At 39.6% G+C, this 14,100-nt stretch overlaps 1 protein-coding gene across 1 annotated transcript in view; it reads left to right on the plus strand.

The window, feature by feature from the left end:
- Window positions 1–14,100, plus strand: part of LOC138746988 (dynein axonemal assembly factor 5-like) — a 93,238-nt gene that overhangs the window by 57,307 nt on the left and 21,831 nt on the right. Inside the window, exons 8-9 of the mRNA XM_069905792.1 lie at window positions 4,509–4,677; window positions 10,309–10,456. Of these exons, the coding sequence (XP_069761893.1) occupies window positions 4,509–4,677; window positions 10,309–10,456 (317 nt within the window). The remainder of the gene's footprint in view (window positions 1–4,508; window positions 4,678–10,308; window positions 10,457–14,100) is intronic.

A 14,100-nucleotide genomic window follows, 5' to 3' on the forward strand; every position in this document is an offset into this window, starting at 1 on the left:
TGCAGGGAACTTCGGGATGACCTGAAATGAGTGCAGAAGCACTGCATAAATACATGCCTTTTTCCAATAATATTTCTTGATTTAATTTAGATTGTTCTTTCTCTGCGTATGATTTGCATTAAGATGCAAGAATTAGTGATCAAAAATGTTAAGGCTCTTTGAATTCTTTAGGGGGAAAAAAAAGAGTTAGCCATGTAGGTGAAACAATTATTTAGGAAGGCAAATGGAATTTTCACCTTTAATAATAAGGAGAGAGTACAAAGTTTGTGAAGACTTAACAGAATCACTCAAGCTTTGGTAAGATTTTTTTTTTGCATAATAGAGGAATTAAAGGTAATAAGGAAAGGTTGACCTGAGTTCCCGACCAGATTAACCATGATCTTATTATGGCAGAACTGGCCTGAATGGGTCAGATGGCCTATTTCTTATGTTGGTAATCTGAACACATCTGAAGTGCAGGATGCACTTTAAGTTTCCTTGTTTCAAGCACTTTAATTCAGTACTTGAAGGCAGGGAAGAGAACATTGGTGTAAAAACACAGAAATGATGGAGGAACACAGCAGGTCTCACAGCGTCTACAGGGGGTAAATATATATACACTGGTAACCGGTGTTTTAGGCCTACGAACTTCTGAAGAAGTTCACTAGACTGATTCCTGGAATGAAAGGGTTGCCCCGTGAGTAAACTAGGTCCATATTCTTTGTAGTTTTGAAAAATGATAAAATTATTCTAATGTAGGATTTTGAGGGGGGGGATTTGATAGGGTAGATGTTACGTTAATTTTTCCCCTGTATGGGATTCTTCGATATGAATTACAGTGAAGAGGAATTTCTTCTAAGGGGTAAATATTTGGAATCCTCTACCCCAAAACTGTGGAGGGTACAGGCAATGCAAAGATAAATCTTGAATTGCACTGGAATCAACAGTATGCGGGAATCCGGCAGGAAAGTGAAGTTGAACCCGACACTCAGAACAGCCACAATCTCAGTAAATGCTGAGCAAACTCAAAAAGGCAGAATAACCGACAAACTTTTATTTTAAATGACACATGAAATGGAGGGGTGGCCTCTTGTTGAACAGCTGTGATTATGCCGATTTTTTTTTTTCTCTCTCTCTCTGACGGTAAACTGTTGTAATAATTAATATTTGGGCATCATAAGTACTTGCAAATGTTTTTCTGAGAATGCTGTGTTCTAATGGAATGAATGTATTCACGTGAAGTCATTGGAAATATTTTACCAAGTAATGCCTGTTCTCTGATTCTGAGCAGTAACCATCACTGCTGACTCCAAAGGCTAATTTAAAAAAAAATATAATATAATATATATATATATATATATATAATGAAGCAAAAGACATGTCCAGTTTCCATTTACTTTTTTTAGGGGGGGGAAAAAAGGCTATTTTCAACTTGTTCCATTTCCTGATCTGATTTAAGGATGGACAGAATGAATCAGAATTTTCCTACAAGAGGTGAAACACTGTGTGTGTGTGTGAGGGAGGCAATTTTCATGAACAAATTGCTTCTCGTGGATATTCTTAAGCAAGAGTAAAAAATAGAGTAAAATTTTTTTTTCCTATCCTTTGCTGGGATTTTTTTTGCAGGAAGGGCAAATACCCAAGGGATCTTCAATCTCAACAAGCACAGCTCATTGAGCTGCAATTGAAGTAGCCTACAAGAGTGACAGAGGCAGCAGGCCAATGTTCTTTCCTTCCTTGTGGTAAAGAGACTGGACTCCACTTTAACCAGTTTTCCATTTATTGACCTGTATAGAATTACAAGCTTGAACATTTATCCTGCAGCCACACAATGCAGCTCATTTGTGAGATTGTCACCCAAGTGGTTTCACTTGTGCGGTGAGAACTTTGGAAAACATATTGGGAATAATTTTCACTTCCTGCATTATGAACAAGGTAGATTGTCCTCTGGCTGTATAAATCCTCCGTTTTTGAAATCTCTGAAAAACAATATGTCCTTTTTGAAGTTTTGAACCAAAGGGACCATTCATGCAGGACTCTTGGATTGATTGTTATTCAATAGCAGGGAATGACTTCTTTACCTTAATTGTTCAGATGCTGAATTGCCTTTGTAATTCTCTAAATGTGCCAATGTTCACTTGATAACATTCCCAGAAGAGAAATACTTTGTGAGGTGCCAAGAATAATTTGTCTGATCTCTGGAACCAGACTTTGAATTCAACTGGTAAAGAGCTATTGGTGCCCCATGTGAAATGAGGCAAGAACCCTCACATTCAGCTCATGCCCTCTTCTCACTGCTACCATTAGGAAGGAGGTACAGGAGCTTGAAGATGCGCACCCAACAATATCAGATTTTTAAATGGACAATGAACCACAGACACTATATCACTTTTTCTCTTCTTTTACACTATTTATTTGTTTAAATGTAATTTCTAGCAACATCTGCACCTGTAATACTGCTGCAAAGCAACTATATTTATGACAATAAATTCAGATTCCAAGCAATCTTCTTTATGTTACTGATGGCCATAGATTCTTTGCTCTACTCGCTCCTGTTCCTCCTTTCCTCCGACCACACAAGGTTGTAATTGATTTTGAATTTACAACTTTCTCCAATGAATAAGAAAGATGTAGATTGATATGGCAGTTTTCACAGCCTACAATATCATTAATTAATGATGTGCCTTCTGAAGTACGATCACTGAGTATTGTAGAGAAACAGAAAATGTGCTTGGTACAATGCCCACAGCAGGGTCCCACAATTTGCAGCTTTAATAATGACCCGGTGACAATTCACCCATTAATATTGGCTGGAATAAAATTCCTGCACTTGAAAATAGTCTGTGGATTCTGAGATTTCAGTTTCTTCTCCTCTGAAAGAAAACACGTGATGGTTTAGCACTCATTCAGTACTGCACTGGGGCTATCAACTTGGTTTTCTTTGGGACAGACCCCTGGAATTAAAGGATGCACAACTTGCTGAGTCAGAGAACAGTGTCCTCTCGTGAGCCCCAGTTGAAAGGATAGCTTCAGTAGGTGCATTTTGAAAATTGTACCCCGATGTTGTGGGAGGAATTCTGGCTTGTGATTTCAAGTTAAGCAGAAGTATAACAAAAATGTGCACAAATCGCTGAACATTTTAATCCTATGCAGAACTGAGTTACGTCAAGGGTTGACTCTCTGAAGATGTAAGAAGTGTAAATGGGCACCCTTTACCCCAGTTTGAATATAGCCCTATGATGAAGAGGTGAAACTCTGTTCTCCGAACCCATTATAAAGAGCCGTAGGTGAAATAATTTGGGGCGGTCTCCATCCTTTTCCCAGTGGAACGCTGGCCACAGCAGGAAACTTCCCGTAATTATTCACAAATTGCCAATCTGTCTCTGAGAAACTGCAAGGATGGATGGTCTGGGATATGGAAGCATTACGTTTATGCAGCAGTGGGTGATCATTGCAAGGCTTGAAGTTGAAACCCATTACTGAAAGAACTAAGGGCGTTTTATGCTTAATATAGCAATATGGTATCTGTCACATCTGTGCTGCATGCATGCTGTTGAAAGTGACATGAAGGTTATTTTAAAATAATGTTTTGTACCTGGCTGCCATACATTAATGAATACAAGATTTCTCCTTGTATGGAATATGGTCATATTAAAGGTTTATAAATTTTGATGAGGAGAAAATCTATTCTCTAATGTTTTAAGCTGTCAGTTGACTGGTATCATCATCTTTCATTTTGAATTGGAAAAGCACCCATGGGAGATTGGCATTCCAGTTTTATCCCCGATCTACCTAATTGCTTAACCTTGAATCACAAAAGAAGCCATTTGACCCATTACCCCCTAAGCCACTTCTTTGAAAAAGACAACAATTAATCGCACTTTTCTGTTCAATCCCAGAAGCCCTGTGAAATTTTCCTTTAAATGTGTGAATATCCTGTTCCCCTTTGAAAAGCTAAATTGATGTATTTTTATTACTCCGAGGCAGGGCATATAATTTGCAAACCAAATATTTATGCTTGGTAAATACATTTTTTCAACTGGGTTTTCAGTTTTTCTGGGAAAATCGTATCATGGGGAACTCTCCTGGTCTATTTAATGTTGTTTTCCAGTTACAATCCTACTACTTACAATTATACTTTAATTAAGCATTGGATTGCAAATTCTACTATGTTGTTAGTGCAACAAAAAAGCTAAGGAGCTCCATCTGTCCCAATTTATTTGCTTGAGCAAGTCATAGATTTGCTCTGCAAATTGGACGGTGCAGTTCGCGCAACACTGTTACTGCACCAGCAACTGGGGCCAGGGTTTGAATCCTGTCTAAGGAGTTTTTACGTTCTCTCCGCATCTGCGCGGGTTTCCTCTGGCTTTTCTCCCACATTCAAAACATACCAGGGTTTGTAGGTCAATTGGGTGGTTGTATGTCCAAGATTTTTAAAAAGTAAAAATTATTTTAAAATTGCAATATTTCATTTGTCATTATAGTGAGCTGCACACCTGTAATATATTTCATAATGAATTGTTTTGCAGGTGGAGAAGATGGTAGCTTCACTTGCTGCAGCAGAGAACTTGGATCACTCTTTGGACCTGTATAGACTACATACAAGAGAGCTGATTGAATGGGTGGCTAGCACACAACACGAGTGGACTAAGTACTCTGTACAGCACCTAGAATTTGAAGCAATTATCACTCAGTCAGGTAAGTTCTATCTCCTGTTCATATTTTAAGTATTTGACTTCCTGATCCTGAATTTATTTTTTATTATTCTCATTATTTTGAACATCAAGTTTTGTGAACACTTAAACTACAGTAAAACCCCTGGTGTCCAGCACCTAGGGGAATTGGTAGATGCCAGATAAGTGAATTTTCTGGTTGTTTGAGATTGCATGATTGGTGAAACAACAGCGAGGCAGGCCAATTTTAAACCCATACTTTTTACCTATTTATTTTTCATGGGTTTTTTTTTCCAGTTGCTTGAATTCTGAACAACTGGAGTTTTACTGTATTATAATTTTCAAGCTATCACTCCCCTTTGATATTTAAAATACTTTGAATTTCTATTGTATACTCTTCAAGAATTCAAATTTCTAAGCATCTGTCGTGGGAGGGCAGTGGCAAGCTACATTTTAAATTTAGCTAACTCCATTCTTCTTGTGACATAAATTAGCATCATGGACAGGAAAGATCCCATTCAGTTTGCCAGTTGTGTTCCTTTTGATATTCAGCACATTCATGTGCACACTGCAGCAGTCCTACAACACCTACAAGACCAAATGTGTGGCTCTTCAAATGCCTTGCATTTTCTATTATCTACCAGGGATCCTCTTTTCATGATAAAAAGCAGCCACTCTATTCCATTGTCGTCATCCTCGTTCCCCTCCGCCCCCCCCCCCCCCCCCAGAAGAATTGTTATTTTTCCGAACAAGCATTGAATTAGGCTTTATTTTGCAACTCTTTTAATGGAACAATTATCAGCTCGCATCTTTAGTTTGACTCTAATACAATAGAGCTCTCCAGTGCTTGACGTCCTGTTTTGCGGAAAATGCCAAAATGTTTGGCCTGGAAGTCAGCCTGAAGAAAACTGAGGTCCTCCATCAGCCAGCTCCCCACCATGACCACCAGCCCCCCCCACATCTCCATCAGGTACACTGAACTCAAAACGGTCAACCAGTTTACCTACCTCGGCTGCACCATTTCATCGGATGCAACGATCGACAAAGAGACAGACAACAGACTCACCAAGGCAAATAGCGCCTTTGGAAGGCTACACAAAAAGGTCTGGAAAAACATCCACCTGAAGAAACACACAAAGATCAGCGTGTACAGAGCCGTTGTCATACCCACGCTCCTGTTCGGCTCCGAATCATGGGTCCTCTACCAGCATCACCTATGGTTCCTAGAACACTTCCATCAGCGCTGTCTCCGCTCCATCCTCAACATTCATTGGAATGACTTCATCACCAACATCGAAGTACTCGAGATGGCAGAGTCCGCAAGCATCGAATCCACGCTGCTGAAGACCCAACTGTGCTGGGTGGGTCACATCTCCAGAATGGAGGACCATCGCCTTCCCAAGATCGTGTTCTATGGCGAGCTCTCCACTGGCCACCGAGACAGAGGTGCACTAAAGAAGAGGTACAAGGACTGCTTAAAGAAATCTCTTGGTGCCTGCCACATTGACCACCGCCCGTGGGCTGATATCGCCTCAAACCGTGCATCTTGGCGCCTCACAGTTTGGCGGGCAGCAACCTCCTTTGAAGAAGACCGCAGAGCCCACCTCACTCACAAAAGGCAAAGGAGGAAAAACCCAACACCCAACCCAACCAACCAATTTTCCCTTGCAACCGTGCCTGCCTGTCCCGCATCGGACTTGTCAGTCACCAACGAGCCTGCAACAGCCTGCGAAGCCAAGCCAAAGAATACAATAGAAAGCTTTATATTTTCCATAAATAACTCTATTCAAATTTGATTAGTGAGTGTGGTTGTGCTTTAAATTTAGACATACAGCATGGTTCCAGCCCCTTCTGGTCCCCGAGTCCATGCCACCCAAATACCTTGATTAACTTGCAGCCTCTGTACTTTTTGAAAGGCGGAGGAATCTGGAGCACCCAGAAGAAACCCACACAAACAAGGGGAGAACATACAACCTCCTTACAGACAGTGCCAGATTCAAACCTGGGTCATTGGCCTGTTGTGTTAACTGTACTGTCAAAGTATGTAATAAAGGCATTTAAAATGAGAGGTTGTTCTTTTTACAGATTTCCCTTCTTAATTTTTAAAAAAATATTGTGAATAAGAATGGTATTACAATAGCTGTGCAGAAAAGTGCATAATTTAGAACGGATAATATTCAGAAATGTTGGTAAAGTCTTTAGAGAATAAATATTCAGTGAAAATCAGATTTTTGTATGGTCCAGTATGAATACCCAGTGGGTATCCAAGTCATTTGGGTTGAGACATATAGGGAAAGGGGAAATTCTTCCATGAAAGACATAATCCTTGGAACAGCTCAGGTATTAAACTTTTCAATTAATACATTTGTATATGTTGAGGCAGGAAAACAAAAATAAGTTGTACATTTAAAAAAATTTTAATTGTCTATTTAATGTAAAAGTTTTGTTGCTGATAAAATATTCAAATTACTGGTAACTGCAAATGATTTTATTTTGCTCAATCAATTGAGAGGTGGCTGTACCACAGGTATGGAATTTTCAAAGTCTTTGGATTTATTGTCTCTGCAGTCTGAGATCAAGTCGAGCTCAAAACAATAAGACCACAAGGAGCTGTACTGCAATGGTTTTTGCAAGCAAATCTTATCCCCTGCAGATTGGAAGCTCAATTTTATTTTTATAATATATTTGCATCCAGGGTTACAATTATTCCAATTGTAGTGATTTGGAGTTGGATCTGATATTGTCTGGTGCTGTGGTCCCAATTACATATGGAATGATGAATATGAATATCTTAACATACGCCAATCTTTCATGATGAACAGTGGGTGGAGTATTTTATGCTAAACTTGAACTCTTAGCCAGTCCATGCAGCTATTCTGGCACACTGCTGCTTGAATTTGTGTTACCCCTCACTGTTTGCTTATGGATTTTTTTTTACTGATTGAGAGGCCACATTTTTAATTACTATTAACACCTGTCATATGGTCCCTTCATTGTGATCTGAGAAAAGAGATTTTCACGTACTCCCAAAGCTTTGGATTTTAATCAGCAAGTCACTCATTCTCTTTGCTTACTTCTCAAACAGAGCATTATGAACTGCTACCAATTACCTTTAATGTCCTGAGCATTGCAGTCACCTTTTAAAGAAGGTCATACACCATTCACCTTTCTGACAGCATTCCACAAAGTCTTTCAAATAGTCTCATCTGATGTCAGATTCCACTAAGCTCTCTCCACATAGGATCTGTGGTGTCATTGAGGACGATGAAAAATAACAAGGTTTTTAAACCAATCAGATTGACTTAATTGCTGAGAAATGCAGAGTTTAAACAAGGCAATACCCCAGCATTATGTTTTTACAATGTAAATTAAGAGTTCATCAAAGCACAAAACAATGTAATTATTGGGAAATGCAGTTAAGAGTGAAAAAGATTCAAGGAACAAACTGAAATGATCTCCTGCTTGATTAACTTCTGAAGATAAAAATAGCCAGCCTGTAAAATTAAGTTTTCAAGGTTGTAGATGTTGTTCAGCAAATATCTACAAATCAGCACTCCTAATTTTTTTTCTGTCATGCTCAGTCTTTAACCAACGATGCCCAACTTCTTGAAGATGAAAATGTTACCCGTGTTGATTTCAGTCTTGAGTCTCATTGAGGGTGTGGCATCAATTCTGTGTGTGCATCCTCAGGATTATAATTTAGATATACAGCATGACAAGGGTGGGAGCCCCTGAGGAAAACCCACACAGACATGAGGAGAACAGACAGATAGACTCCTTACAGACAGCATGGGATTTGAGTCCAGACCCGAACGTTGGCACTGTAACATAACCACGACGTTAACCGTGCTGCTTTCACCTTTCACATGAGTACTTCAGAGCTCAGCATTCAACTTTGCACATGAGTACCTCAGAAGTTTGTGTTGCTTTCTGCAGTCATAATAGTGAATGATGACTGCCTCGCCCTTGCTGTTCATGGAAAATCCTGGCCGAAACGTGAACCGTAATTAAATGTTCTGACTTTTATTTTGCAGCCCCAAATGTAGAAATGCAATCAAAGTACATTAAGTGTGTGTCAGAAATGTTTGTTTGTTGCTAAATATTGGTTCTTTTTCTTCCTTGACAAAATATTACCTGAAAAGCTATAAAATGTAATCAAACAGAAAAATCTGGCATGTACACTCAACCGAGAAAGGGAAGGGAAGATTAGCATTTGGGTTTCCTGCAGGTCTGAATTTAACTAATGATTTTAGTGGAGCTGTTCCCACTGCAAACCCACCCTCCTGCAGCCTACATCCAAAAAGATGATGATTTTAGTGGAGCTGTTCCCACTGCAAACCCACCCTCCTGCAGCCTACATCCAAAAAGATGATGATTTTAGTGGAGCTGTTCCCACTGCAAACCCACCCTCCTGCAGCCTACATCCAAAAAGATGATGATTTTAGTGGAGCTGTTCCCACTGCAAACCCACCCTCCTGCAGCCTACATCCAAAAAGAAGTACTTTAAATATCTTGTAATGCATGATGAGAATAAATGGCAGCAATGTTCTGGTCTCTGGCTCTGAGTAGCTGATATTGTTGGAGGAACAACAAGCTGCTGGAAGAACCGAGTGGGTGAACTAGAACTTTGGAGGCAGAGGACCATTAGACATTTTAGGTGAGACCCTGCATCAGGATAGGGTGACAGATTGGTGTGCCATGCTACTGCACTTGCCTCTATAGCCTCTAGCTAGACAGAAAATGTTACGCATGGTAATGCAGAAGATTAAAATCTACTGTTGGTGTAAAAATTGTTTTTATTAATTACATTTTGTAATTTATTAAAAACAGAATTGGAAACAATGATGGATTTCGGTGATGATATTTACTACCAGTAAAATTATTATCAAAAGTACTTTGAAAAGTGTTTCATCATTTGAGATCCATCTAAGATATTCCTGTTGTTAAGTCAGGTGGTGAAGATAATGCTGCCCTTATTCCATTTACAGAAACAAGTCTAATACACTTCATAACTTTAAATGTGTATTATGACAAAACTGGGGCATGTTTCTGACAGGTTTGGTGCATGAGTCGTTCATTGCCATGGGACAAGAGCAGAATTGCAGTTTAAATGCATTTTTAATCTAACCGAATTCATATTGTTTCTTTGCTTTTAAACTGCTGGCTCTAAGTGTAACTTTCAGTTCAAAACTAACACATTGGCATTGTTTATATTGGAGCAATCCAGAATTCACAGCCATTGTGTCAGATGGACAACTGATAGATCTTTGAGAACTGACAGATTTATCACAGATGGGAATTTACTTTGTTGAGCTAAGCAGTGCTTCTGAATGGAACCGGATACCTCCGAAACCACTCTGAATGAAATCTTTGGTCATTTGTTTCACAAAAGGCACTTTGCATAGTTGTGCAAAGTGATGAATTAACTTGAATATTTTTTGATTTAACTTCTTGAAGCTATTCTTAGCTGTAAGATGGTTATAATATCTATCTAATTTTGAATTTAGTTTTCCCAATGTAAAAATTGAGCTCTGTGCAATCTTTTAAGACATGTTCTTTATCCACCTCATAAATATTCACTGAACAACTGCTTTATGAATACTATTCTAGCAGATCTATTGCTAAAGTTGTCTGTTCTGCATTTTTTTTGATATAGGTCCTGTGCTTGGGGAATCCCTTGATGTAGTTTTTCCAGTTTTGAAAAACTGCCTTCAGCCCAGCAGGGATCCTGAAGTCCGCCTGAAACTCTTCTCTGTTTTATCAAAATTGTTGCTGAGTGGCGGTGAAACTCTGAACTCCCAAGGGTAAGAACATTGCAGCTACAGGTTCAAGTTCAGCAATGCTGAATTTATCCAAGTAAGAATTATCTCAATATTTCACATTGAAAACCAATAAATGAATAATAACTTGTCTGATCTATTCCATTGGGGGCATGATAAACACATATAAATTGCTACAAGTTGTGGAAGTGCCACTGCAAAACCATTAGGAATATTTTTACATCATGGTAAAGGTATTGTTGACAAACTGGAATCATGAGTCAGAGGAGGTTTGCATGGAAATAACATATTTGTACCTCACATAATCCCAACATAGAAAAAGATGTGGTGATTCCCAAACACTCGAGCTTCATGGTCAATGGGCACCACGGAACAAGAACGAGGCTTGGTGCAGTTTTTTTTAAATAATTTTTTTTTGTGGTCCAGAAATGACCAGTGTTCATAATGATGTGGGGCGATGCAGCAGCTCATTGTTTAGCTAGAACAGATTTAAAGGGGGATGAATAAAAATGCCCAAGCCTTGTGTCTGGGATAAGTTCGAGGGACTTGTTCTTCTGTGGCGAATGGAGGTCTTTAATTCAAGATTACATACATTGAACCAGAGATTTTCATCACTTGAGCCATTTCAGAATGCAATGTTTCTATAATGGGTGATGTGCCATTGAGAAAATATTTCCTGAAAGAAAACAGCTTTTTAAATTTGAAATGATTGTCACAAAATGAGATGCAACAAAAATGTTTGGCATTATTAGCATCCATTTCATTTGCATTTTCTAGTTTACTCATTTATGTACAAGTTTGTCCCTGCCAGTTTTGACTTGAGAGACAGTAGAATTTCCAATGCAGATCCTCCCCAGGTTTCAAACATCTAACTTTAAGGGATTTCTTAAGGATGTATTTAAGGCAGAGATTGACAGGTATTTGATTAGTCAGGGCGTCAAGGGTTACAGGGAGAAAGCTGGACAGTGGGCTAGGTGGGAGGATGGATCAATTCATGATTAGAATGGCAGAGCAGACTTGATGGACCAACGAGCCAACTTCTGCTCCTATATCTTGTGAGCCACTTTTCCCAAAGGGTGGTATATTTGTGGAACTTGCTGCCCATTGAAGCAGTGGAGGCTACCTCAGTAAATATATTTAAGACAACGTTGGATAGATTTTTACATGGTAGGGGAATTATGGGAGATGGGGAAACGCCAGTTAAGTGGAAATGAAACTGTCATCAGATTAGCCATGATCTCATTGAATGGCGGAGCAGACTCGACAGAAACATAGAAGATAGGAGCAGGAGTAGGTCATTCGACCCTTCGAGCCTGCTCCGCCATTCAACGAGATCATGGCTGATCTTAAAGTTCAGTACCCTGTCCCCCACCCCTCCACTCAAACCACAACAATTGGGGGTTAGGTCGAGCAGAGCTGGAAGCAGTGAGCAGACTCACTGAATCAGTGCAGCTGATTGGAGGCCACTCTTCCCATGCCTGCTCGCTCTCCAATCACAGCTGTTCCTGTGATCTTCCCCCATAGCCATGTTCATTGGCAACGTACGAATAGTTTGGGTTACAAACACTTCTCAGGAAAGGAACCCTGTTGTATCCAAGGGACTTCCTGTCATTCATTTGAAATGACGGTGGAAGAGTCATTATCGGAATTCTAACCATGCCCGAGAACTAATTATTTTGTCACTGTAGGATGTTTGAAGTTTATTTCTGGAATTTTGAAGGTTTATGATTCATATGACAGGTGCACAATTTCTTTGTCATGGCTAAGGGCCCACATATATATTCAAATTCTTTGTCTCAAATGGACGTGTGCTTTTTTTGTTGGCCGTGCAGACTAGCAGACTCCAAATGTTGATCGAAGAGTTTCTGTGTGACCCACCTGCTTGTTTAGTTTCCACAGGTATTTTCCTTTACTTTTTCTCGCTGTATTTGCGTGATTGGTCTTCAGGCCAAAGCCCTTTTTATTTTCTTGACTTGTGCAAATCCTGTTGAAAAAGTTGTGCAAAGCCAACCAACATTGATACTTTGATGTGGACATTTTACCTATCAACAATCACTGTTAACAATGCCAACATGCCAATGGAACCAGAAAAGGGTCATTGAATGTAACCCAACTTGCAGATTTGCATTCATTTTGGATTGAGTTACTATAAAGGTTCCTTTCATTGCAACATAATAATACATTAAAAATGTAATAGACATGATCTATCTACTTCAGCTTCTGTTTGCCATAAAGCAGAGTCACCATGACCATTGTCCAGTGGCCCTAACAGTAGGAGATTTAAAAAAAAGCAAAAGAGAATCTCATCAGAGACCCTAAGTGTCCAGTACTTCCGCAACATCTGGAGCCACACAGGTTATCATTCAAACCATCAGCAACCCGAACTCCAGATCCATACCTCCGATATGATCAGGAAGGCTTCAGTACTTGATGCCCTTTGGGAGCCGTTCTTGTTCTCAGCACCTGCTCAAATCACAGTTGCGATCCCTGGTTCCCAACAGCCAGTTTCCAGTAGCCTGCAGTCTGTGTGGGTCCCCTGATCGTGTGACCAATAGCCTGCAGCCTGTTTAAAATGGTGAAAATCAATTTTTTTTCTAATGGGAATCCAGCATTAATCACCCAGGGTGTATTTGTTTATATATTAATACATTACTTTTAATTATGTGATGTTTTAGATGGAACTTGCTGATTTGGCAGCAGTTAGGCATACTTTAAAAAGTGAAATAAAGGAGCGCCATCTTCTGGACTTTTGAAATTGTAACAGAAAATCAATAAGCTTTAAAACCAATTACTTGTGGTTTTTAGATTGCAATGTTGGGGAAAATCGTGCAAAAAATTAACATAATTACTGCCTGTATGGTGGTTCACACTGGTCGTCTTTTTAGACTACAAGTACGTGAGTGCAACAGTCCCGGTGGTTGGAAATGCAATAGATTGGATGACACCAAATTTTTCTGCCATTTACACTGCAGGCTGCCTCCCAAAAGTTGTAGGGGTCCTGGAGGATAAATTGTGGTGCAGGAATTGACTCAAAATTCCTGCACATTCCTTTTTAGACTGCCTGTGTAGTGGCAAAATGCTTTGATTGTGCTGTTACATGCCTGCAGTCTGAAAATCATAATTGTGTCCAGGCCAAGCTTCTGGCAACCTATCTTAAAAATTACAGCTTATCAATTAATTTTAAAATTTGATAAGAATTTTGATATTTTTTTTTAAGGACCTGTGCACTGCATATTCATAACAGGTCTCATAAAGGTGTTGCGAAGCAACTTAAAATGCTCCAGTGCTTCTGGTAAAGGTACTCCCACAGTGTCGTTGGTCAAGGATTTTGACGAGTTAAATCAATTTTGAATTGGCTGGAACCTGGCTCCTGTGATGAGGAGGGGCACCTCAGGAGAACATCCCTTCGGCACTTTTGGTGATAATGTGACTGCTAATGTTTCAACCTTTTGTTTCATACTCACCCTTGCGGGGCTTGGCCATCATTGAGGATGGATGTCCTGGGATGGATTCTGTTTAATAGACCACCAGCATTCATGAGGGAAGACTGCAGAGCTTTGATGTGATTTGTTGGTTGTGAGGTCACAGTTTAGATAATTACATGCTGTTTAGCCCATGTTGCCCCATGCTACAGCTTTGCTAGGCATAACTAGAACCAGAATAAGGGC

Source organism: Narcine bancroftii, chromosome 12 (assembly GCF_036971445.1).
Source record: "Narcine bancroftii isolate sNarBan1 chromosome 12, sNarBan1.hap1, whole genome shotgun sequence".
In the NCBI taxonomy this organism is placed as follows: domain Eukaryota; kingdom Metazoa; phylum Chordata; class Chondrichthyes; order Torpediniformes; family Narcinidae; genus Narcine; species Narcine bancroftii.